This window comes from Hydra vulgaris, chromosome 05 (genome assembly GCF_038396675.1).
Source record: "Hydra vulgaris chromosome 05, alternate assembly HydraT2T_AEP".
NCBI lineage: Eukaryota > Metazoa > Cnidaria > Hydrozoa > Anthoathecata > Hydridae > Hydra > Hydra vulgaris.
The window spans coordinates 33,278,916-33,306,281 of NC_088924.1; the positions used below are offsets into that span (position 1 = coordinate 33,278,916).

The 27,366-nt window shown below is 27.0% G+C and overlaps 1 protein-coding gene across 3 annotated transcripts; it reads left to right on the plus strand.

Moving 5' to 3' along the window:
* Window positions 1-5,022: 5,022 nt before the first annotated feature.
* Window positions 5,023-26,505, plus strand: LOC136080794 (uncharacterized). Of its 3 annotated transcripts, XR_010638646.1 has the most exons (8): window positions 5,023-5,130; window positions 5,337-5,469; window positions 9,037-9,338; window positions 10,331-10,453; window positions 15,346-15,528; window positions 16,545-16,628; window positions 19,098-19,324; window positions 25,608-26,505. XR_010638646.1 is itself a non-coding variant. In XM_065797957.1 (7 exons), the coding sequence occupies exons 2-7, from the start codon at window positions 5,366-5,368 to the stop codon at window positions 25,619-25,621; spliced, it is 810 nt and encodes a 269-aa protein (XP_065654029.1). In that variant the 5' UTR covers window positions 5,023-5,130; window positions 5,337-5,365; the 3' UTR covers window positions 25,622-26,505. The 3 variants fall into 3 exon arrangements, 2 of the variants coding, with proteins under 2 accessions (XP_065654029.1, XP_065654030.1); XM_065797957.1 differs by lacking the exon at window positions 19,098-19,324; XM_065797958.1 differs by lacking the exons at window positions 16,545-16,628; window positions 19,098-19,324.
* Window positions 26,506-27,366: the final 861 nt, after the last annotated feature.

The window sequence follows — 27,366 nt, forward strand, 5'->3', positions numbered from 1 at the left end:
AATAAAAGTAGACTTTATACACATTTTTTTTTACTAAATTATCCCAGTAATTGATTTTTTCATTATTACCATTTGGTTTCAAAGAAAATATGAAACAAAAGATCTTTTAAATTGTTTTTGCAAAAAAGATAATATTTATTTAAATGACATGAAATTTGACTATAAAAAAAATTTGTGATGAGCTTTTTGAAATTATAACATTTAAAATAATTTGACGCGAAGTTTAGAAAACCGTAACCTTTATATCAACGAAATGCATCTGCTGACAAATAAAGGTTGTTGACAACTAAGTTGTATTTGTCGAGCTTAAGTAATTTGTTCAACTTGAGCAATAATACTAATATTAGTTTAATAAATGAGTATTAAATTGAACATTATTTTTTACTATGTTTCTGGCCAAATATTTTTCATATATTTTTTAAACATCTGATAAGATGAGGTTTCTACATAATATCGATGAATAAAGTAATATCGATGAATATCGATACATAATATCGATGAATAGAGTAATATGAGCACTTTGTAATATGAGCATAAAATATTTCTAAGATGTAAGCAGTGAAATTAAAGTTGCTTTGTATTTTTTGAACTGACTTTATGTGGTGATAACATAAATCGGTATAATAAGCGTAAATTTACATGCAGTAATCAGCGGCTCTTTTAGTGTAATATGAGCATACTCATATTACACTAAAAGATACCATTTTAGTGTAATATGAGTATGCTCAAATTACCCAGTGTTTTTTTTCTTGAAACTACTTAGTTTAAAGTCCTAAAACTGCAGTAGTTTTATTTGCTTTTTGAATTAAAACAAAATATAGTTAAATTTTTAATATCTTAACAATACTAAATATCTTTCTGTGATTTAAACTCAAAAAGTTTGTAATTTTATTGTTTAAAGATTTAAGTTAATTAAATTAAAAAAATAACGAATCGTTTTTTATATATATACTTAAAACATAGTTATATTGCTCCAATAAAAAGTGGTTTAAAATTTGATCTTTTTAATGATAATTTGTGTTAGTAACGAATCATTATATTCCAAAAATTAGTTCGAATTGCGAGGTTGGTATTTTTTACTTATCTAATGTTATTTTTTTGAGCTAATTTAAAGTGCTCATATTACCAAGTGGTCTAGGTAATATGAGCGCTTTTGCTACTTTTTTAAAACATCTGTGTTTTTGAGAAAAATTTCGGGTGCCCTAATATCTAGTGATCCCTAAAAATTGTTTATTCGCAAAAATTTTGGATCTAGCATTATTATTGAAAATATTCCAAATTTCGCTTAAGGTGCTCATAATACCCTAATCTACCCTACATCTACCCTACATCTACCCTACATCTAAAAATATATTTTTTTGCTATTCTTTATATTTAAATATTAACAAATAATGAAAGAGAGATTAATAGAAATTACTTTTTTAGGATTTTTTTTGGATCAATTGAGAATATATTGCCAATTTTTTTAAGATAGTAAATGAAACAGATTGCATGCCTCAATGATTTAGTTTGCTTGCTTTTTGAGGGAAAACAAAATTGTTGCATGGGTAGAATCTTTATGTAAATTGTTGCATAGGTAGAATCTTTATGTAAACAAAGTGTCACAAAACTTTATTTTGCGACATTTTGTGACTATTTTTTTTTCAAAAATTCATTACTTTTTTTTATATATTTTTTTTTCAAAAATTTAAATATTTTTAAATATTTATATCTCATTATTTTTAAGCGAGGGTCTAAAATATCTTAAAGCCGCGACAAATATCAAATCAAAAATATTCTGAAATAAGGTTATAAAATTTCAAGATTTATATTTATATGTTATATCATTTTTCACAAAAAAAAGTAATATAACATGTAAATATTTATTATCATGAAAATATTTTAAAAAATAATGAAAATAACAACAACAATAATATAGCAATACTATCTAGTGGTGATGGTCTTGCTATATTATTGATGTTGTTATTTTTATTATTGTTTTCAATACCACCCCACCATCACCACCACGAACAACAACAATAACAGCAGCAACAACAACAACAGCAACAACAATACCAACAACAACAACAACAACAACAACAACAACAACAACAACAAAAATAACAGCTATAAAAATAATAGAGGAGAGGGGGGCAGTTTAGGACAGGGGCAGTTTAGGACAATGCAAATAATCCAAAAAATACTAACTCTTCAACAAAGTTGATATATTCGTCGAATGAAAATATTTTCACACGTAAGGGTCATAGAAAATTTAAAAATTGCAATAAAACATGTTTTTGATAAAACAATGAAGTTAAGAGAAGCTGCAGGTGTATTTGGGTACTCTAAAAGTACGTTAGCTTACAGAATAAAAATGCTCAGAAATAATAGAAAATCGAAAAGTGATAACTTTTCAACCAAACATTCTGTGAATCAAGTATTTACTAATGCAGAAGAAGCTATGTTAGAAAATTATATATTGAAATCATCAAAAATAAATTATTGTTTAACTTATTACCAAGCTAAAATTTTAGCATATGAATATAGTAATATTTTGAAAAAATCTCCTGAACTATGGAGCCAAAATAAAATTGCTGGCATTGAATGTATGAAAGGATCTATGATAAGACACAAAAAGCTTTCTCTGCGCAAACCAGAAAATACAAGTCTATCAAGAGCAAAAAGTTTTAACCGTCAAAATGTGAATGAATTTCAAATCAACTTAGAGAGAGTACTCTGTAAGTCAAAATATTCTCCAGAACGTATAATTAATATAGAAAAAGCAAGTGTCATGACTGTTGTGCAGGCATCAAATGTCATAGCTCAGCATGGTCAAAAGCAAGTTGGTCAAAACATCGCAACTGAAAGAGGGCAGCTTGTAACTATGTGTGCTATTATTAATGCAGTTAGAAACACTATACCACCAGTTTTTGTTTATCCTAGAGCAAGATTTCAAGAGCGTATGCTAACAGGAGGACCTAATGGTTGTGTTGGATTGGCTAACAACCCCAGTAGTGGATGGATGACAGGAGCACTTTTTATACAAGTGCTCGAACATTTAAAGTTACATTCAAAATGCAATAAAGAAAAGAAGATTTTGTTATTGTTAGATAACCATGAAAGCCTTTGTACTATTAATGCAATCAAGTTTTGAAAAGAAAATGGAATTGTTTTACTTACATTCCCACCACATTGTACACATAGACTTCAACCTCTTGATGTTTCAGTATTGGGTCCTTTTAAACAAAAACTTTCTGTATCTCAAAATGACTGGTTGTTAAATCACCCAGAAAGAACTATAACAGTTTATGATTTAGCCAGTATAGTAACCCCTGCATATAATAGCTCATTTACACCAAATAATATAACTGCAGGGTTCAAAAAATGTGGTATTTTACCTTTTTCAAGAAATGCATTTACAAATGAAGATTTTGACATCTCTTATCAATCTAGTAATTATGACAATAGTAAAAAAAGCTACGTTGATTTTAAAATCAAATTTTAGTGATCATTCTATAGTAAAAACTTTTGAAGCTACTGTGCCAAATAATGAGTCACTTAATGCATATAAAAACTCAACTGATAAGCCGTTACAGCCATCTGCACCAGTTTTATCTCCTGAAATGATTAGACAATACTCAAAAACACCTCCAAGAAAGAAAACATTAGGAGGCAGAAAAAATGTAAAATTAAGAACTTTAACAGACACACCAGAAAGACCACCAAAAACAGAACCTTTAACTTAATCTTTAACACAATCTTTTTTAAATTGAATCTTTAACACAAAGCAGAAAATATTTAACAAGTGTATCAACCCCCCAAAAAATTAATTACTGCAACAATCTCTAGCTCTACCTGTATGCACAATAAAAGTAATTCTTGCTAGCAAAATAAAATAAGTTTAAGTGAAGACAAGCCTGTTGTATACACAGAAAAATTGAAAACAGAAGCATTAAATCATGGAGATTTTTGTCTAGTCCAATGTGCTTCAACAGTTAACAATCCAACGTTAGCTTTTGTTTGCAGAATTGAAGAAATAAATCGAAATATTTTGATTGTTAATTTGTTGAATAAAAAAGTAGGATTAGATATTTTTTACTTTCCTTATATAAAAATTAAGTGGTTGGTGCCAATTGCAGAAGTCTTAGCTAAACTTCCTATTCCAAACAATGTAGGAAGCATGTCAAGAAGTTCTGGCATGATATTCAAATTTGATTTATCCACATTTAAACTTGGTTGAATGTTATGAATTCTCTCAATTCGAATAAAAGAAAAATTTCATGTTCATCTACATCCAATTTGTACTCACACTCTTTGTTTTTTTATTAATAATTTTTTATTAATAAGAGTGATATGTGAATGAATAGCATTTTCATTTTAGTTTACTTGAGTATACAAAAAAACTCATTAATGGTTTGAGATCTTTATGAGAGTAATTATGTTACTAATAATTCTGTTGATTCTGTTATTGTTAATAACTACTGCTAAAGGAAAAAATTAGGATTTAAGAAACATTTGTTGTCTTCTTTTTATATTTCCTAAACTGCCCTAACATTGATAATGAAAACATTTAACTTAGTTTTAAAATAATTAAAAATAACTTGTACCTATAAAAAAGTATTAATATCAGTGTTATAGCTAAACACAACTCGGGTAGCGTCAAAACTAGTTTTTTTGGTGTAAGAATTTAAAATTTAAATTTTGCTGTAACGCTTTCATAATTTCAAAATTAAAACGCTAAAAAGATGAGTAATGTATTTTTGAATCTCAGCATATAGGTATGACGTTGTTTTTTAATAATACTTTACCCCTCATCCCTCTTCAAAATATTTTTAAAAAACCACGCATACCATTAGGTTTTAAAATATACATTACTAAATTTTAAAATAGTAAATTTGATATTGTAATCGGGTCGTGCGTCGGTCTGAGTACGTAAGTTTTCGTACGTAGTTTGTTTTTGAATAATTTACAAAATATAATTGACGTATTGTGACGTATAGATCAAAATATAATCGGCGTATTGTGACGTATAGATCCGTTTAAATAAAATATTTCGGATTTCACGTCTGTTGAATTCAATTAGTAACTTTGAATTGTGAATGGAAATTCGTGAATCGCTTCGAAACAAATAAATTTAAAAAAAAAGTGCAGGTAAATGCATTTGTTTTCAAAAAGTGTTTATATATATTTTCATGTATATATGTACACACACACACACACACACACACACACACACACACACACACACACACACACACACACACACACACACACACACACACACACACACACACACACACACACACAATTTATGTACACTTTATTGAAATAAGTAAAATCATTTTTTTTTTTTTTAGGATAAAGTTAAAATTAAAAAAAAAAAAAAATGGTTTCTGTTTGGTTCAAATTATATTTTCTAATATTGTTTTTGTTTGGGTCAAATTATGGTTTGACACTGTCAAGTATATTATGGGATCCAAATAATCCAATGTAAGTTTTATCAGTTGACTTTTATTTATGAAATAATAGTATTGATTTGTCCTTTTTAACAATTTATAAAAGGTACGCGTAAAAATTTTAAATTATTTAAATATATTTCGATATATCATTAGAAATAAATTTTTAGGGATTTTTATATGTTATTGAAAAGAGTTTTAAAAAAATGTTATAAAATTGAAAATTTTATCCAAATTAGTTGATTCTTTTTTTTTAAGTTTTATTTAAGTTACAAAACCAATTTATAAAGGTTTTGTAACTTAAACCACTCCAAAATTGCAAGTTCTTATCTATATGCTTATAACTTGGTATCAAAAGATACCAAGTTATATGTATATAGTGATTTTTACCATCAAAAAATATGTATTTCTTCTGTAAAAGAGTGATTTCTTTTTATTATAATAGTAATTTCTATATACACAAAGGTAAATCTGCAGTTAAGCAGTGTAAAATAATTATATAATTTTGCTTATTACGCTTTTGTCAGTAGAGACTTTTTAAACACAAAGTAGTATTTATTAGCTTCAGTACATAAATTAACTATCTTATTGCCTGTTGCTGCAATGCAGTGCCAATGCATTGACTGAGGGTTTGGCATGGGGCAGCAATCTTTTCTTTTATTATTTCAATCATGAAAGAAAAAAGATTGCTACCCCATGACAAGCCTTCTGTCGATGTAACAGCATTCCCTTGCGACATCAGACAAAAAGGTAGTCCATGAATGTACTAAAGCTAATAAATATTCCTTTATGTTTAAAAAGTCTCCACTGACAAGAGGGCAATAAGCAAAAATGTGTAATTATTTTACACCCCTTAACTACAGATTTACCCACAAAGTTATTACTTTGTGGGTAAATCTTTTATTAAATTTTATTTAGTAAAAGTTTTTGAATATTTAAGTTTTTAAATACATTAGTATTTTAAAGCTAAAAATTTTAAGATACTTAAAAAACTTTTTTATATTTGTATTATTGTGCATTATAATTTATATTATAATTTTTATCATTAGATAAATTTAAAAGTTAAAAAACTTATTTGATAGCTTTTAAATGAAAATTAAGTGAAAGTTTTCGAAATTAAATAACTTTTAATACACAGATTTATAGTCTCAGTTCCGTTCCACAAATTACCTCAAAATTGTTTAGAAAAGTAAACATTTCTAAAATTTGAGAAGATTTGAGAAAAAATTGAGAAGCAGCATATGACATATTGATATTACTTTGATATAAAATCTTTGATATAAAACTTTTTTAATGCTAAATATCTTTCCTAGGCAAGTTTATCACTAACTTAAGTTTGAAATATTTATCTTACTACACAATTTTGTGATAATTTATGGAGCAGAACTAAGACTACAAACCCGTGTATTGAAAAACTTGTTTGGCTCGCCAATGACTCATCAAATATAATGTTTGTTAAAAGAACTTTTGTTGCAAAATGCTACTTTAATTTAAATAAGTAACAAAGACTTTCTTCTTTTAACAAATAAGTAACAAAAAAAATTTTATTTTAAATTTACAAATACGTAATTTTTGTATTTGTAAATTTAAAAAAAAATTAATTTTTGTAATTATAAATATTGGTTAATAATTAATAAAATTATAATATTATTTAAATATCTTCTTTTATGTTTTATGCAAATATAACAAATACGTTTTTACACAATCATAAATAATATGTTTTACTGCAAGTTTTATTTTTGATTTTTTTGTTGTTGTTATTTTTGGTTTATTTTACCAGCTAATTTATTTTACCGAAAGTATTAATAAATCTTTTATTATAAAAATGCCTTTAACTTATTTTAAAGTATAATATTTATTAATATGCAAAGATCTTTCCTAACTTAAGATAAAGAGTAAAAATGTAAATAAAAAGTTTTAGAATAATAAATTTTAAACAAATTGGCAATACCGTGTTATACGCGGTGCCATCAGGCAGGCTAACACCCTGTATATATATAAATATATATATATATATATTATATATATAAATTATATATATATATATATATATATATATATATATATATATATATATATATATATATATATATATATATATATTACTTGTCACACTAATATATGCAAGCAAAAAAAACAACAAATTTTATATCATTGCAACATATTAAGGTATAGTATTAGTTAAATATATGACAGTTCATCTTTTGTTGATCAAATCAATTACTATTGTTTCTTCCTTTTTTTCTGATGTTTCCTTACATTAGTCTTATTAGAAGATTTGCCTAAAGCAGATCAAACCTCACTTTTATGTGTTGCATTCACAAAGGCGTTGAACTTTTAAAGAAAATACTGTGTTGTTTATTTTAAATTAAATAAAAAAGTTAATTTTAAATTTAAAAAGACGAGTTGCATAAAGTAGAAGAGGTTTCAAGACTTGCCTTAGTGCACACAGATTTTGATTTAAATTGAGTCAATTTTGCTAGCCAGCAATGAATTGCAAAGGCCTAATCAAATTTATACTTGGTTTTGTTTGTGCATTATTTAATGTGATCTATTTTAAGGTTAATTATTATATGAGGAATATCTTTCATTGAAAAAAAAAACAACCTTGCAAGGTTTGAATTAAGCGATCACAATTTTTTTGTTTTCAAGGATTTTATTATTATTAGTTTGTTAGCAAAAAAGTTATGAAAGACGCAAACAAAACAATAAACTTAGAACTACAAAAGTAATAACGTTCTAGTGACTAACTGCGTTATAAAAGTAATAAAACTAGTGTTGTTAATTTTATAAAGCACTTATAACTTTTATATCATTCTTTTTTAAAACAACATTAGTAATTCCAAACTTTAATTAAAGTAGAAAAGCATCTAGAAAAAACAAAAGTGGATATTCAAATATTATTTGAACTTTTTTTTAAACTTCAGGAACTTTTACAAATACACTTTAACAAAACAATTTAAAAAAAAATTTTTATTAGTTGATTTTAAAATTAACACGCATTTTTATGGACCATTAGTAAAATTTTCTTATAATGCTAAACTTTTTATACAGCAGTTGTTTAAGTTCCTTAAGTTTTAAATATTATTTGAATATCCACTCTATTTTTCTAGATGCTTTTCTACTTTAATTAAAATTTGCGATTACTAATGTTGTTTGAACAAAGAATTAATTATAAAAGTTATAAGTGCATTATAAAAGTATTAACACTACTATAGTGTTATTACTTTTGTAATGCAGTTAATTACTTGGGTGTTATTACTTTTGTAGTCATAAGTTTATTGTTTTATTTTTTAATAACTTTTTTGCTAACAAATTTAAGTTGATTTGCCCCTTGAAACCAAAGAATACAGTTTTGCATAAACTAAAATTTTGAAGACCAGATATTTTTAAGATTTTGCATTTCACAATCGCTTAATTCAACCCTTGCATTGAATAGAAGTTTATTTACAACAGCTTCTAAAAATATTAATCTTTTTGTAATCATTCAATTTATTATTTATAATTATTATTCATTATTTATAGTTACTATTTGTGTTATATTATGTGTTGTTATTTGTATTTTTACCTTTTTTTATGTTTGCTTATTTTATATGTTCAGCTTTAATGCAGCAAAATGCAGTAAAGACTCAACTAAGTTTTGTGCAATAATATATGATGAAATAAATTTACTTTGTGGTAATCAATATCTTAATACATATCCTATTGCTTATATGTCAACAAATTTCTTCTACAATGTTTACTTGACTACAAACATCACAGTGTTTGAAAATCGAGATGCTACTAATTCTGAGTTACTTTATAAATGCCACCCAAAGTGGGATGTTAAAGAAGAGAAATTGTATTTTGATCATTTTAAATATATTTTTAAACAGAGTGTTGGACAAACTGCTTATTTTTTTAGTAAGTTATTTATTGTTAAGTTTAATCAAAAATTGTTTATAAGAGTTTCCTTTAATTTAGTTTGTTTGTTTTCTGATCGTTTAAAAAATATATATTTACTTTAATGTTTGTATTTCTTATAGTAAAATGTGGGTATGCAAAATTTGTTATCATTTAAAGTTGTCTATTTTTATTACTGGAACCAACTTTACTTAAGAATCACATCATTTAATATTATCTTTTTGATCTCTACCTTATTAAATTACTAAAAGATTGTTTGGTCATGGTATGATTTAATCATGGTATGAGATTGTTTGGTCATGGTTTTATGAGATAAATCTTGATGTTTATAGTATCAAATTTCTTGGAAGTAGTGACTGACCAGGAAACCCACTTTTTTTTGCTTTTTTCAAACTCAGCATTAGTTTAAATGGTATTGGAAGAACAGTGTTAATTTTGTTCAAATGGGGGAGATGATTTATATTTTGATTACTTAAAGTTGTTAACAAAGAGAAAACAATTGACATTATGTGAGCTAGGCGTGAGCTAAAGCTCAGATACTTCCAGTTCATATTTACATAAAGAAGAAAGGAGAAACTCTCATTGTATTATAATTAGAGTTGGATTACTTACGAATAGTAAACTTCACTGCAAATCATTAGATATAGAAGGAATTCTGAAATCTAAAATGTAGCTTTTATTGTTAACTATATCAAAGTAGTTTTAAACTCCATTGATGCAGTTTAAAATTACTTGGAACCCATTGCCTAGCTTATAAAAGAAAATATTGAAGATTACCTGCATATCTAGATCAAATTAAGTTAGGTGGAAGCTAGCAGAAACAAAGCTTATACAATGAGGATGTTAGTGACCTAACTCTATACTTTACTTTTTACATCGCAGGCTGTTTTTAATCAACAGATGTTTATTCATTTTTTAGAATTATTTTTAATTTTTATGGTTATTTAATTATGTTGGTATTTTTACAATGTATTTTAAAAATTTCTTTTTAGCAACTTCTGATGGTACAATAAAAAGTTTAAATAACATAGTTGGCTTGAGTCAAACAAACCATATGCAGTTTTCTGTGAGTTTGCAGTCTGAGGAAAATCTTGAGTGTAGACACAGAGTTAATTGTAAGTCAGTGTTGACATTACAAAAAGTAGTAGAAAATCTTTTTATTTTTTGTTTTACTAATTTTATCATTCAATTTTATTTATTTTATTGATTTATTTGTTTAGGGATTAGCCCAGTGGAGTGTAGATTCATTGACTATCTGGGGATAGTGGACAGTGGAGTGTACATTTATTGACTGACTATCTAGGGATAGTGGACAGTGGAGTGTTCATTGACTGACTATCTAGGAATAGTGGACAGTGGAGTGTACATTCAATGAATGACTTTCTATGAATAGGCACAATACATACATCAACTAACTATCAGTGTTGTAAAAAATACTTTCAAAAAAGTATTTTCAATACAAAAATAAACATTTGCTCAAAAAAATTTAAAATACAAATACACAATACTTTCAAGCATAAGTATTTAAAATACAAAATACTTAAAGTAATAATTAATATTAAAAAATACTTTTTAATTCTTAAAAGTGTTTTAAATCAGCTAAAGTTTAATATAAAAAAATTAAATAGAAAATATTAAAATATTTTTTGGTAGTATCTTTTTACTAGTATTTTGTATTCAGAAAGACTTTAAAATTGCAAAATACTATGAATACTAGCACCTATAGGGATAGGTGCTGTGCAGTGTACAATTGACTAATAATTTTTGGTTTTTATATATACTCATGAAATAATGTATACTAGGGTTATGACTTTTTTGTGACCTCATGTTTCTGGATCATAAATTGATGAATATTTGTGCAAAAGTGATGAAACAATAATCTATTGAATTTGTAAATATATATATATATATATATATATATATATATATATATATATGATTTCAGTGTAGACATAGTGTATAAGAGTGTATGTTATATTAATAAGAAAACATCAAACAATACGAATTCTCTTAATACAAATAATAATTTATTTTGAGAAATTTTCACTGGGTTATGGATACCAGTAAAATATTACAAAATTTTGAACGTTAAAAAAACAGTTTTTATAGCTTTTTATAGCTTTATATTTAAGTATTAAATTGATTGCTAAGCTAACCTATGTGAAGATAATAACATTGTTGATGTAAACAGGTTTTAAAAACTGTTTTTTTAACGTTCAAAATTTTGTAATATTTTACGAGCTGATGATGCTGGTATCCATAACCCAGTGAAAATTTCTCAAAATAAATTATTATTTGTATTAAGAGAATTCGTATTGTTTGATGTTTTCTTATTAATATATATATATATATATATATATATATATATATATATATATATATATATATATATATATATATATATATATATATAAATATATATATATATATATATATACACATATATATATATACATATATATATATATATATGTATATGTATATATATGTATATATATATATATAAATATTTATACATACATATAAATATATATATATATATACATATATATATATATATATATATATATATATATATATATATATATATATATATATATATACATATATGTATATGTATATATATATATATATTTATACATACATATACATATATATATATACATATATTTATATATATATATATATATATATATACATATATATATATATATATATATATATATATATATATATATATATATATATATATATATATATATATATATATATATATATTTCTTAGACAAAATCAATATACGCTGGAGATTTTTTTTCTTTTTACATATGTTAAAAAGATCTTGAAGACATCTGGTTGCTTGTTCTGCACACTAATTTGTTCGGGAATTTCAGTGTTTATGGTTACGGATTCCGAAACTTTTTCACTAAGTTTATTGTTTTTTCCTGACTGTGCAAGCTGCAACATAGCTTCCGATAATCATCCGCATTGTATATTTGGCCAGTAAAGCATCAGTCTACCCATTTGTAAGTGAGGAATTTTCAATTATAGTGTAGTGAGTCTTTTCTCTCTGGTAGAAGAATAAATGCTAAAAGAGCAAATTCCATCTTGTATTGTTTAATTTACATATTTTCTGAAACTTCACTTTAAGAAATACTACAGATTCTTCAAAAAAACAGATTACCTGAATTAAATGAAACCGAAATTTCATATTATCACACTATCCTGCTGTTGCAGTAATCACTTTTTTACTATTCTTGAAATTCTTCCTAAGTTGTTTGTAGTTCTGTACAAGTTCTGGGATAAACAAAAATAGATATTAGTGTGACATGCTCTTTCCTCCAAGTTCTTCATCCATTACTATGCAAAGGACTAGGTCAAGAACTCAGTCAAGAGTTTGTATCATTTTTAGTTTCCACTACAATCATCTTTATACTCTTCTATAAACTGTACTCATCAAGAATAACTGTTACACTTTTAACAACAGTATCTGCTTTTCCTTTTGGTAGATCTAGGGCTTCTAACTTCTTTAATAGTTAAGTTTAATAATTTAGTAGCTTCTTTAATAGTTGATTTGAATGCCAATCTCATCTTAAGACAAAAATCTCATCTTAAGACAAAACTGTCGACAAATGGTTGCTACTTTGCTAGTTGATAACTTTAAAGGTGTTACTAAATTGGTTCCAGTTTTGGTTTTGCTGTAGTTCTTGTTGGTACTTGTGGACTGTTCTTCTGAATCTTCAGATTCAGAAGAACAGTTTGCTGTTACTGTTGTTGTTGTTGTTACTGTTGTTGAAGTAGGCTTCAAGGACATTTTTTTTTTTTACTATGGATAGTTTTTGAACTAGCTCCCTTCATAGTTTTATACCCAACCCATCCTTTGCTTTCAAACTGAAGATGATACAATCTTTAGTCCTCACTGCAGAGCCATTCACCATCTTTTTTTATGATGTCAAAAACTTCATTCAATGGATAGTATTTTCTTTGTTTTACACTTCAGCACTTGCCTGTACAACTTGAACTGATAAATGTGGAAAATTTAATATCTTTTGCCATAAACTTTTTCCTTTTTTCTCAATTTGCTTTATGTGCTCTTGTTTCCAATTGATGGACTCTCCTAAGAACAGATAGCGACCAACAATTTGGATTTTGAGTGGTATCTAGCTGTTATCTTCCAGTGATATTCTTCTAGTGGAACAGTTCATATGTAACTAAACTCGTATGAGATTCTTCATACAGATTGTCTTGTTTCTCTCAGTAGTGGAAGCACTTTTCCAATTGGACATAATAATTGAAGCATTATACTTGAATATATTTGAATATGATAATAAATAAGTGATACTTCTATATTATTTGACTGCCATCTTGCGAATACAGATTCATATATGATTATTAGCGTTGCTTAATCAGGCAGCTTTTAAAGTCTAAATCTTGCTTAACTTAAAGAAGACTACATGAAATTCTAAAAAGTTTCAGAGATTTCTAAAAACATCCAGAATCCAGAACAGTGGGTGACCTTTTTTGAAAACTGAATAAAAGAATAAAACTCATTTTTGCTACTTTTGAGCAAAAGTTCATTAATTTATGGCAAGAAATTAATTATTTTAAAAAAGGTTTAAGTCATAACCCTAATATATATGTGAACATTTAGAATAGCCTCTATTCTTCTCAGCATTGATGCAACAAGACTCATAATATATGAGATTTTATTTTATGACACTATGTTTTCTTTAATATAAACAATTGCATTTTCTAAGTACCATGTCTAGAAAAATTTTGTCTCGTGACAAGTTGCCCTGTTGTACTTGAAAATATCAAAATTTCTAATTCGAAACCAATTAGACACAATCTTTATTAAAATTTCTAAATAATTTGTGGGATTGACAGTTTTACCCTGTTGTAAAAGGTGTAAACCAGCTTGACCATAGGCAGTGATTGCATCCTCAACCATCATTGTTGGACATTGTTAATAAAAGGTGCAACATATCAGGGATTCAAGTCTGAGTTTGTTAGCCAGCAAACATTGACTTAGTATGCTGTAAATGTGCACTTCATCTGAGAACATGACACAATATTACATTTTAAATTCTATTTCTTGTGATTTTTTTGAAAAATGTGTTGCTTTAATGCACCACAGAACAGTTAAAGATAAAATTCCTTGGCAATCACTCTTGCAGTTAAGGGAGTTGAGTAAGTTTGTGTTTGTAAACTTAAAATTCGTATGTTCTACACAGCCAAAGGACGTACCATGTTGTCGGTTTGTGGAATTCTTGTTCTTTCTACAGGATTTTCCTGGATTGATGCTATCTGTTGACTTGATGCGATATCATGAACAGCTGTCATTGGCATCTTAAAACAATCATTTGTTCAGACTATTTTCATTTAAAATTTATATTTGTGCATGTTTGATTATGTTGTAGCCATACTCTACCACTGTAATGATTGAATTACACATTATTTTAATATATATATATATCATTTAAGATATTTTCTTATTGTTTGATAACTATGCAATTACTTTTAGTGTTTAGTGTGTTACTGATGCCTAATAGTTATGAGTGGTTGGGTCTTTTTAACTATAACTGTGCATGTGTTTGTGTGTGTGTGAGTGCATGTATGTATGTGTGTGTATGTGTATATGTGTGTGTGTGTGTGTGTGTGTATGTGTGTGTGTGTGTGTATATATATATATATATATATATATATATATATATATATATATATATATATATATATATATATATATATATATATATATATATATATATATATATATATATATATATATATATATATATATATATATATATATATATATATATATATATATATATATATATATATATATATATGTAAATTGCATGAGTTATATGAATAATATAATAAATATTTTTATAAAAAATTTGTTTTTTAAAATTTTATTTTTATTATAATCTTAATACTAGGATTTATATGATAAACATAATATATAAAATAATATAAAGTAATAAATTAAATATTAATTTTAAGTATGTCTGCAAGATAATACTGGTAATCCTACAGCTGCTCCATTGAGGAGCAAGCAAGAAAACACATTTGCACATTGTGTCAAACATCCAGAGATTTTATCATTGTTGTTTGGACTTTTATTCTTTGGCCTTTTTATTGGCATAGTTGCATCAAGATGTTTTGTACAATTTTTCAGAAAAAAAAGTAAAATTTTGTTTTACTAAGTTTGATATTGTAACTATTTGTTTGATTTTTTACTATATCATAATTACTATTTTTACTATATCATAATTACTATTTTTACTATTTTGTTATTACTATTTCTACTACCGGGTTTACAATTAATTCCCCCTTCCCCCATATTTTGTATTCCAACAAATGGGTATATCAAGTATTACAAAAAGTGTATACAACAGTGGATGGTGATTATTACAGGAAAAAGATCTTGCCTGTTTACAAAGCTGCCACGACTGATAAAGCAAAATTTACCTTGCTTAGTATTCTGTTTTAATGGAAGATGGATTATTTTTGATTTCATCAATAGGGAGTTCAACAATGTCTGGACTGATTGGTCAGGGAATTCACCAGACCTTAATTGCATTCAGTATGTATGGGCAAGGCTTCAGAACCACTTTTTTTAAAATCCCAGACCCCGAATCTGCCAACAACTCCTCACAAGAGTTCAAAAAGAATGGTCTTCCATCACCCAGGAAGAATGCTATTCACTTATTGAAAGTTTTTGCACCAGAATTTGTTCACAAAATCTTTAGAACATTGCTCTAAAGATTTCGTGAAAAAATGAATAAAAAATATTAACTAACAACTGAGTTTCTGTCGTTTATTAAAGGACACTAGGAGGTCAGAAATTAATTGTACGCCCTGTATATCATTATTACTATCTTTACTATATTATTGTTACTGTTTTTTTAATATTATTATTACTATTTTTACTAGATTATTATTATCTTTACTATATCACTATTACTATCTTACTATATTATTATTACTATTTTTACTATATTGGCTTATAGTATAAATAAGAAAAGAGAAGAGATTAGATTAATCAAGTACTTGAATCTTCACTCAAAATAGTTTGGGTTTATAAAGTTATCCATTTAAATATATAAAGTAAACAATTTGCATTAAAATCATACAATATTTTTGTATGCAAATAAAGTTGATTCATAATTAAAATGTAAAAATGTTTAATACATTTTTAGAAGGATTGGTTTCAACATCATCATCGTCATCATCTGGTGATGATTACTGTGCAAATACTTCAAATCTTCTTTCAAAACCAGCAGGCAAGTATACACTTTCATCCTGAGTACATTTATTTTTTTATCTCATTACTACTTTTTATCTGCTTTTTCACCACCAAAAATATTTTTTTTTACAATTTCACTAAAAAAAAAAATAAAATTGAGTAAAAAAAATGCTTTTTTCACTCTTTTACCACCATTTAAAAAAAATTAATACCTTTTAAACCTTACTACCTTTTTTTAACACTTAATTTATTAATTTGTTTAATGTCATGAAAAGCCCAAAAACTGACAAACCAAAATCAGTAAGTTAAAAAAAATGTTTTAAAGCACAACATTTGCAGCAAGTTGCTGTTTTATGTTGTTTTTTATTCAAATATTTAGTGACTGTAAATAATCATCATATAAGTCAGGTGTTATCTAGTAAATTTTAATTTGTAAAACACATTTATGATAAAAAAAAGTCAGTTGCTACCAGTTTTAGTTAAGCCACTAGGGTTTAAGTCTCAAAATGTAAACTTTTTGATATTTTTATGGGTTAAAAATACTGAAATAATCATGAATGCATCATAATATAAGCTACAAGCATTAATTAGGTACCAAAAATTGCAAAATTAAATTTAGAACATTGTTTATTGAAATAAAACTTTTTAAAAAAAGTAAATTTATGAAGTTATTGCCAAAAATCTAAATTTTTTATTGTTTTTTAGTTGAAATAGTGGCATATATTAAAAAAATATATGCCACTATTTCAACTAAACGGATACTTTCAATATTTTATATCTATGTTCAAATTAACTATCAAGATACAAATCTTTACAGTTGTAATGTTTTTTATATAAAAAGCGCAAAAAAGTATAAAAAAGATAATTTAAGATCACTTTTTGATGTGAAATTTTTTGTTAATTTGATGGACCTAATTATGTTTCTAATAACTCTATCTCTGCAATTGTGTCCAACTACCAATGTTAAATTCTTTAAAACGTTTTTAAAGTCTTTCAACATTTTAACTTTTAGGGTTTTTCAATAAATTCAAGTATTTTATCATCTTCAATCACTTGCAAAATTGGCGGAATTGTGTGCCATTGGGAAATTGGAATCATTTTATAATAACAACCACCTTTGAATTTTTTTTTTGGGGGTTTATAGAAACATTTTTCATCATCACTTGTTGAGGGATAATCACTTTCCCTAACATTGGCTTTATTGTCATCGTCACTTTTAAACGTTTCTCTTACAAAATCATTCTCTTCACAATGAAGTTTTCTATGAGGCCTTTTAAATGTAAAATTTAATTAACCGCTTTCCCTCTGATCTCTTCGTCTTTGTCAGGTAATATTACAATGAGAATATTTTCATCATGAGCAAAATAACTGTTGTTATAACTTTGTAACAAATGTTCTTAGCATTTGAATCAGGAAATTTATTGGTTTTTTAAATCACATTAAATAGGTTTGTGGGACTGTCATTTAAATATTTATTATTCCTAATATCAAACCAACTAGGAAAAACACTTTTACAAGTTATAAATTCTTAAAATAACCATTATATTTATAGTTGGTTTAGAAATAGATTCATAAGATTGCAAGATTGCATGCTAAAGCTAGCCAACAAAAATAGTTCATAGGTCCAACTTTAAAAAAGGCCAAATCTATGTTTCTTGTGATTACACCCCAACGATGCAATAAACATAGCATTAGTAAGTAGATAATTCATCAATAAATTTATTGTCTAGTATATCAAATTTTTTGTTTTGGAATTGGCCTAAACTTAGCAACACCCTATTTGGAAACACTGTTTCCAAATAAAACAGGTAAACTACCTGTCACACATTTTAAGTATTCATAGCTTTTGTTTTCACTATAATCAGGATCTGAATCATTGAACTATCATTGCTAAATTAAAATCATTGCTAATTGAAAATGACTCAGTCATTTTAGCATCTGATTTCTCTATTTCTCCAGATACTTGTTAAGTTTCCAAGCTTTCTTTTAACTAAGAATTTCTTGAATAATTCTTGTAAGTTTTCCAAAAGGATATTGTTCTAAGGGTTTAAAGTATTCATCCACAATGTATTTATATGATTTATTTGCTGTTTTTCTTGTTGACTCAATTATTGGAAGAAAAGTCTTTTAGTTTTCTATAAATAACTTTTTAAATATAGATTAAAAAAAAAAAGTTTAAAATTAAATTATGCATCATTTAGTGTCATCCTTCTGCATCATTTATACACATTGAACAAATATTTATAAAGATTTTTATAAAGAATTTAGAGATTTTTACCCTAGAAATTTTTTAGGTCTTTTATATAACAACTTTTTATATAACATTAATTGGGTCTGCTAAAACTGTAACCACATTTTTTTGTCATAAATCTTTGTATTTCATCAAAAGCCAAGTTATAAGAGTGACACTTTTTTTATTTTTATTTTTATTTAATTTATATATGCATAGGGGAGACCGGGGCTAGTTGGCCGCAGGGGTAAGTTGACGAACTGCGTTTATCTTTAGAGCCTTTCATCAGAAAGTGACAAAAATTACTCAGAAACTTCCTTATTGGCCATTTCATCATTCACTGTAGTATTGTCAGGATTCGCGCATGCGCATGGGAGATATTGAGATTAATGCATTGTAAAAGTTCCAGTCACAATTGGTTTACTATATCCAGTCAGACTTTTTTTTCAAACCTGCCGTTTTTCAGGATCTATAGACTGTTTATTAAAAAAAAAGCTTTCGGGGTAAGTTGACAAATTTTTCATGGGGTAAGTTGGCTCATAGCATTTACTATGGAAAAAAATATTTATTTTTATAAAATTATTATTATTTTTTTAAATTCTTAACAAAATTGAAAATATTTATTCTTACAAAAAAATTAAAAAAAAATTTTTTTTAGTTTTTTTTTCCACAGATAAAAGGTGAGCTACTGTTTGGCTTTTATACGGACTAATATTTGGTACCAGCTAAAAGTGGTATTAAATTTTGGGATAAATTGTTGCAAAAATTAGTTTTAAAAAAATTTCTATTAATTTTGCACTTAATAGTGCATTAATAATTATTTTTATAGTTTGCGCCAACTTACCCCGTGGTGGGGTAAGTTGGCGCAAATTTTTTTTTTTTTTTGAGGGTCCGGAAAGGTCCCAAGAATTTTTTTTTGTAAATGAATGCAAATTTTATAAGATACCCTAATCCATACTCTTTAAGACTATACTTTAATATTTTAAAAAAAATGTAATGTTAGGGCTAAAGAGCTCATAGAGTAAAAACCGAGCCAACTAGCCCCGGTCTCCCCTATATGTATATATGTATATATGTATATATGTATATATGTATATATGTATATATATATATATATATATATATATATATATATATATATATATATATATATATATATATATATATATATATATATAAATGCAAATTATATGAATCAGGAAAGCAAGATGAAGGAAGTGAATTCCAAAGAACTGATGTTCGAGGAAAAAACTAGACAAATAAGAGTCAGCCTTTTTAAGCTCAAATGCTCCCCCCCCCCCCACCAAGCAATCAGAGAGTGTTGGTTTCTTATCACGACAAGAATAATGGTAGTATCATCAGCAAACAATGCCACCTTAGACGTGAAAATATCTGGAAGATCGTTAATGTAAATTAAAAAGAGTATAGGGTTAATAATTGAACCTTGAGGAACTCCTGAAGTTACAAAATAAGAAAAAGAGTGCATTGAGGAAAACTCTTATGCTATGATTGAAAAGGAAGGATTCAATAATCTTGAAGATATTGACAGATACACCATAAGAAGAAAGCTTATGGAGAAGACCAGCATGCCAAATTTTATCAAAAGCTTTTGAAATGTCAAGAGCGATGGCCTTAACCTCTCCACCTTTATCTAATGCACGATAAAACCTATCAGTTGTTACTGTTTGCAAATCAGCTGTAGAACGAGAAGATTGAAATCCATTTTGATGGTCAGAAAGATATTAGATTCAAGATAAGAAATTAAGTGTTTGTTAATTAAAGATTCGAAAACCTTGCTTATGATAGGAAGAAGACTAATGGGACAGTAGTTAGACGAATCAAATCGCTCTTCAGAATTTTTGTAAATAGTGATAACAGATGTCGCTTTCCAGTAGGCTGGAAAACAAGACTCTGATAAGCACTTGTTAAATAATTTTGAGAGTATAGATGACAACTCCGGAGAACACTTCTGCAAGACAATAACAGGTATGTTGTCCGGGCCACAAGCTGTAGAAGAGTCTAAGCAGGAAATCCCTTTAAATACAGAAGCTGGAGTGATTTGAATGTCAAGCAATGGATCAACCTGTTTGACGGCAATATAAGGTAGAACGCAACTAGTGGAGTCAAGAGACGATATTGATGAAAAATTCTTTGCAAACAATTCAGCTTTGTCTTTAGGTGGGGTGACAAAGTCTGAATCATGCAAGAGAAGTGGAATTACAGATTTGCCCTTATTATTGATACTATTAAAGATTCTCCAGAAGTTGCAAGAGCCTAATTTTTGTGACCTGAGAATAGCGGGCTTTGGTGTTAGACAAAACCTTTTTACAATGGTTTCTAGCAGTAACAAGCAGATGTCTGTTTTCTGGAGAATCGTTTTGCTGATAGATATGGAAGTAACAGGTTCGATTGGCAATCGCAACAGCACAATGTGAGGAAAACCATGGAGGAGAGTGAGGCTTGACCTAGAATTGTCGAGAGGGAACAAAAGATTCCATGCAAGCCTGAATACATGAAATTATGTATGAAGCACATTGTCGACAGGAAGACAAAAGATGTTCTACCCAAGGGCCATCACGAAGACTAGGATCAGAAGCAAGACATTAGTAAAGTAAAGAAGGTAAATGATTCGGGTTGCCTTGAAAGCGATTTGGAAAGTTGACTATTTAAGTTAGGGATTGAGAAAGGCAAAAGTTGTGGGCTTTAATGCCTGCAGAGTCACTGACACTAGAGCCGAGCCATTCAGTGTAATGATCATTAAAGTCACTGACAACAACAATATTGGCCGATGGATAAAGAGAGAGGGCTTAAATATTTATTTTTAAATTTGTTAAAGAACTTGACTCAAAGCATAGATAGTACTCAGAACACTGTTTAATAGCCCAAGCAATTGCCACATTACTAATAATATACCATAAGCCGTAACAAAGAGCTCCAAATGCGGCCTCAGCAATGCACACCAAAAGTACCATCCCTGCACAACATGGCACTGTTAATACTTTGATATTTTTCAGCTGTTGATGGAATCAGCCTCTCTGAGAGCTACCACAGAGTTTGGGAAACCTGACTACCAACCGGCCTTAGAACCATAAAACTGAGTTTTTGAGCTGTACCCTCATTAGGAGATAATAGAATGAGTTGCCTAGTCATAAAAACAAAGACACAAGCAAAACCCATGCAATAAGTCAAGAAGATCCAGCATTCAACATCCTAAACTGGAAACACTGTATTAAAAATACATCTGCGCCAGCCTTATAGATGAAGAACAAGTGCGAAGCTGGTTGTATCTGAATACCCCTTAAGTCTTAGCCTAGGAGGCCTTCTACAAGACAGTAGCCAGATGCATTTAACATCTGCCCAAGATAATTATTTTTTTGAGACATCATCTCTAGCCTTTATTCAACCAAGAGCCCCAAGGCAGGGGGTGTTTTAAGTCGGAGTTGGCATCTCCTAGCCTTTGCCTAAAAAGGCGTATCCTACAAGGCAGCAGGACACGAAGCAGATTGTACTGAATTACATGTTACTAGTAGCAGGATAACCTGACCTGACGTAATATATATTAGGGTGTCCCTAAAAACAACTTTTTTGAAAAAAATCTGCTCCCACCCCTTAAATGTGTTCTATATAATACGAAAACACTAGGTTTAAATTTTTTTTGAAAAAAACATATTTATAGAGGTCCCCCAAGACCCTTTAATATTTAACGGGTCCCTAATATTTTCAAAAAAAAAGTTTCTCAAAAATAGGTCAACCTGGTACTCAAATGAAGCGCAATTATATAAAAATTTCAAAAATATTATTCATTTTGAAAAATAAATTTGAAGTTTAAACTTATTTATCACAATTATCATGAAAAATTCACTTATTTCATTTTTTGCTAAAAAACAAGATTTTTACGTAGTAAAACCTAAAATAACTTTATTATTTCAAAATGAATGTTATTTTTGAAATTTTTATATAATTTCGCTTCATTTGAGTACCAGGTTGACCTATTTTCGAGAAACTTTTTTTTTTTAAATATTAGGGACCCGTTAAATATTAAAGGGTTTTGGGGGACCTCTAAAAATATTTTTTATTCAACAAAATTTTAAACCTAGTGTTATTGTATTATATAGAACACATTTAAAGGGTGGGAGCATATTTTTTTCAAAAAAATTGTTTTTAGGGCCACCTTAATATATATATATATATATATATGTATATATATATATATATATATATATATTATATATATATATATATATATATATATATATATATATATATATATATATATATATATGTACAGTGGCGATAATATAAATAGCACACTTTCATGACCAGTTGGTTTAACTTTTTGGTATCAAGTTTTATGTTTTTATAGCAATTGCTGTTATTTTTTGTAGCATATATCAACAATGTTTACTTTTTTGAACAGAACTACTCATTAGACATTTATAACTATCAAAATTGCTTATTTTGAGCACTTTAGCTGTCGTGTTTAAATTTTTGAGTACATTTTAAATGACCTCAAAATTTAAAAAAATGCACACATTTACTTTTTCTTAAAAAAAACAACGTTCTCGTATTATATCAAAAGAAAATCATTATAATCAGTATTTTAAGGATAAACTTGTAATTCATTTTGCAAAAATCATATTCTTTCAACTATGGGACGAAGTAAACATGGAACAAATGCCTTTCGAGGACAAGTACAGGCATTTTGAGATCAAAAATTAAACAACTCTGAAATAGCTCGAAGACTGGGAAAATTGGGTTGTTCTTGTAAAAAAGTTGTCGATGCTATTAATTTATTTAACAATACTGATTCTTTAAGCAACAAAAAAAAACAAGTTTTGCGAGCGAAAGACAACCTCAGAGAAAATGCACCCATTGTCCATATCGCTAAGCTAAATCCTTTTGCTGGTGCATCAAAAATTAAAGATCAAATTGTTCAAAATTTACAAGTCAATCTGTCTGTCAGCATTGTCAAAAGCCGCTTATGCAAAAATAAGCTATTTGGAAGAGATGCCCGAAAAAAACCATTGGTTTCAAAATGCAATCTTGTCAGTTGTTTGAAGTTTGCAAAACAGTACATACACAAGGAGTTACGTTTTTGGATAAATGTGCTTTGAACTGACGAGTCTAAGTTTAATTGCTTTGGATCCGACTGAAAACATTATGTTCGTCATGTTGCCTTAGGCGGAGGAAAATCTTTCTTTGTATGGAAATTCCAACAAGACAATGACCCCAAGCACACCACCAAAAGTGTTAAAATGTGGTTTAACGCTAACAAGATTGATGTTTTAGAGTGGCCCGCACAGTCACCAGACCTAACTCTGATAGAAAATTAGTGGAAGGAAGTTGACAGAAACATAAATTGATCAACCGCAACAAATTTAGACCAATTTTGGATCAAAATAAAGGCTGCTAGAGACGCCATTATGCCTGAACAATGCCAAAAATTGATCTAGTTAATTGGTTGTCGTTGTCAAGCAGTTATTGACTCAAAAGGATACCCCACTAAATATTAATTTACCTCAAAGTTTTCTTAACTATTTATACAAAGAATTTTTATGATTTTTGTAGCAAAGGGACAAAATAATAATTCTTTAAGAGAGTGTGCTATTTAAATTTCCCCTTATTCTGTACCTCTAAATCATTTATATAATCGAATTTTTTTTTTAAACTAAGTTAATTTATTTTTTTACTCAGTAATGTTATTTTCTAAAACTAATATTTTATTAGGCTAAAAAAGTTTAGGTCTCAAAAACTCAGATCTTCGAAAAATACATCATTACATATTAAACATCAATCTGTGCTAATTATTTTGTCGCTCCTATATATATATATATATATATATATATATATATATATATATATATATATATATATATATATATATATATATATATATATATATATATATATATATATATATATATATATATATATATATATATATATATATGTAAATTATGTTAGTGTATTTTACAAATAGAGTGCTCAATGTTCTTAAAGAACAGAGCAATAATTAATTAGTAAAAAACACTTATCTAACTTTTATCTTCGACTTGGAGTTTCACCATTGCTGGATCATCAGGAAGAGTTCCTGATGATCCAGCAATTCCTGACTCTTCCTGATGATCCAGCAATGGTGAAACTCCAAGTCGAAGATAAAAGTTAGATAAGTGTTTTTTACTAATTATATATATATATATATATATTTATATTCTATAGAAATTGCTCTTAATTAAAGTCTCTCAAAATATTTGACTTTTTTCTACATATATTTATATAGATTATAAACGTTTTCAATAGCAATTTTTATAGAAATAATTATTTATATAGAAAGTTTATATAGAAATTCCTTTAAAATTTAGATAGATATGTTTCAAAATTTATAGATATTCTATAGAATCTTTTTTCCTTGATTTATCAATAAATGCTCATAAGTGTCGCGGGGTTTTAAAAGATAAAAAGTGTAATTTTTTTTTACTTTTTTTATGTTTAATTTTTTTAAAAATAGTATGAAAATATTTTTCTCTCCTTTAGCTCCAACTTTAGATATGTATCTATAATCAAGACGAAGCGCAATTTTTTTTTTTATTTTTCATAAAAATTTTTTTAGTCTTGACTAATAAGTTTGGCTAATTTCAAAGTTTAACTGGTGCTGGAGCTAGATTATTAAGGACAAATTTAGCAACGAACGGGTCCCTGGTTAATTATTATGTTCATTTTTGTTTGCTTGCTAATGTTTTATGTTTGAAGTCACAAGTGTTATTTAATTTTTGTTATTTATTTCAGGTCAAAAGTGTTAATTTTATATGTGAATCTATCCTTAAAGATCTATGCTCAATATTAAAGGCGAGATTTATTTATAAAATTTAATCAGGATATCTATAAGATATTCTGAAAAATATTCGAGATCTTTAACATTTTTTTTTTTTTAAATGACTATTTTCTTAGTTTAATAAGTGTATTATAGTGTGTAAATTTATTTTACGTATTTATAATATATTTTTAAATGCGTATTATATATAAAATATATTTTAAATATGTATTATATTTCATAACATTTTAAACAATAATTTGCATGTATGTTTTGGTTGCCATCGTTAAAAAATGATTAGTCGTGAATATTGTCTAATATATACTGTATAATTATTCGATTATATATAATATATATTTATATAGTTCATTATGTATAACATATATATAGTTCATTATGTATAACAATGTATATATAACAATATCGTAGGAAGACTATACAAATCTAACTTGGTTATTTGAAAATACTCGCATTAAACTATTTTTGTTTTTTAAATGAAGAATTTTTGTTATAAGTTTTCAATTTTTATCTGTTTACAAACTCTCGATAAATTCATAATCCACCGTTAAAAAATAAAAAAATAAATGCAACATGTAAACCTTTATATTTTGATTTCTTTTCTTCCTGTGTTTACATAGTTAAAGTAGAGTTATAAGTATTGCTTATAGAATTTATTATATTTGTAAGAATTCAATTTACTTGAGTACCATAATTTACGAAAATTCGCCATTAATAGCATTAATTCAGCAAATTAGTATTGTAATAATTATAGAACGGAAATAAACAAATTTATCTTACAAATAGACAAAATTGTAAATAAAATAAATATAAAAGTTTACACTTTTTAAATAAAACAACACTTGCTTTTTAGTATACTACGGTTTTTTTGTTTAGTTTGTTAGTTTACCTAGATTTAAAAGAACTTGAAATATGAGTAACTCCCGCTTAATTGAAAGAGCTTAATTGAAATCCTTTTTATTTAACGAATTTTAACATTTCAAAATGGTAAATAATGTAGGTTATAAATGATAAAGTTCGTATCAAGGTATTTGCTATTGAGTATAATTGAAAAACTTTGGCGAATACTTGAACCTGTTCTTTTAAATTAACTTAGTAACTCTTTCTTTTTTTAAATCTTAACATAAAATCACTCGTTTAAATTATTTTTTTTTGAAAAATTTCTTTAGAATTTTTTTTTTTGAAATCAAAAATTGTTAAAAACTGTGTAACACAAGGTATTTTTTAAAATGTTTTTCAATACTTTCAATTAACAAAATTATTCAATTAAAAAATCTTTAAATGAAAAAAATATCACTTTCAATTAACAAAAAATTCCACTTTCACGTTAGTAATAACGATAAAATTGTTTTGATGAAAAAGTTTTTAGTTTTTGTTTTCAACAAAACTAAATACCGTGTTCTTAGCGAAAACTTTTCTAGTAAAAATAGATGCGCAGTCGAAAAGAAAAAACAATGGTTAAAACTATATAACCATCAGATATAAACACTTGATACGTCAACACTTAAGTCTTTTACTATACTAAATTTAAATTATCAGAGTCTTAATTCTAGGGACTTAAACAAAAAATTTTACATTGTTAAAAATTTATTTAACGTGTACCTAAGACACAGAGAAAAATAAATTTAATGTGTATATATCACGTTTGTTGATGACACCAATTTAGTACTGACCAAGAACCCCCTCCTTCTTTGTACGCAACTGTGGGCTTTCGAA

Bases quoted from the DNA above. Each gene is read 5' to 3' on its own strand.
- LOC136080794 (XM_065797957.1), top strand. From the start codon at position 5,366: ATGGTTTCTGTTTGGTTCAAATTATATTTTCTAATATTGTTTTTGTTT. The intron at 5,470-9,036 runs GTAAGTTTTATC...TTATATGTTCAG, and splicing joins TGGGATCCAAATAATCCAAT to CTTTAATGCAGCAAAATGCA. The intron at 10,454-15,345 runs GTAAGTCAGTGT...ATTAATTTTAAG, and splicing joins GTGTAGACACAGAGTTAATT to TATGTCTGCAAGATAATACT.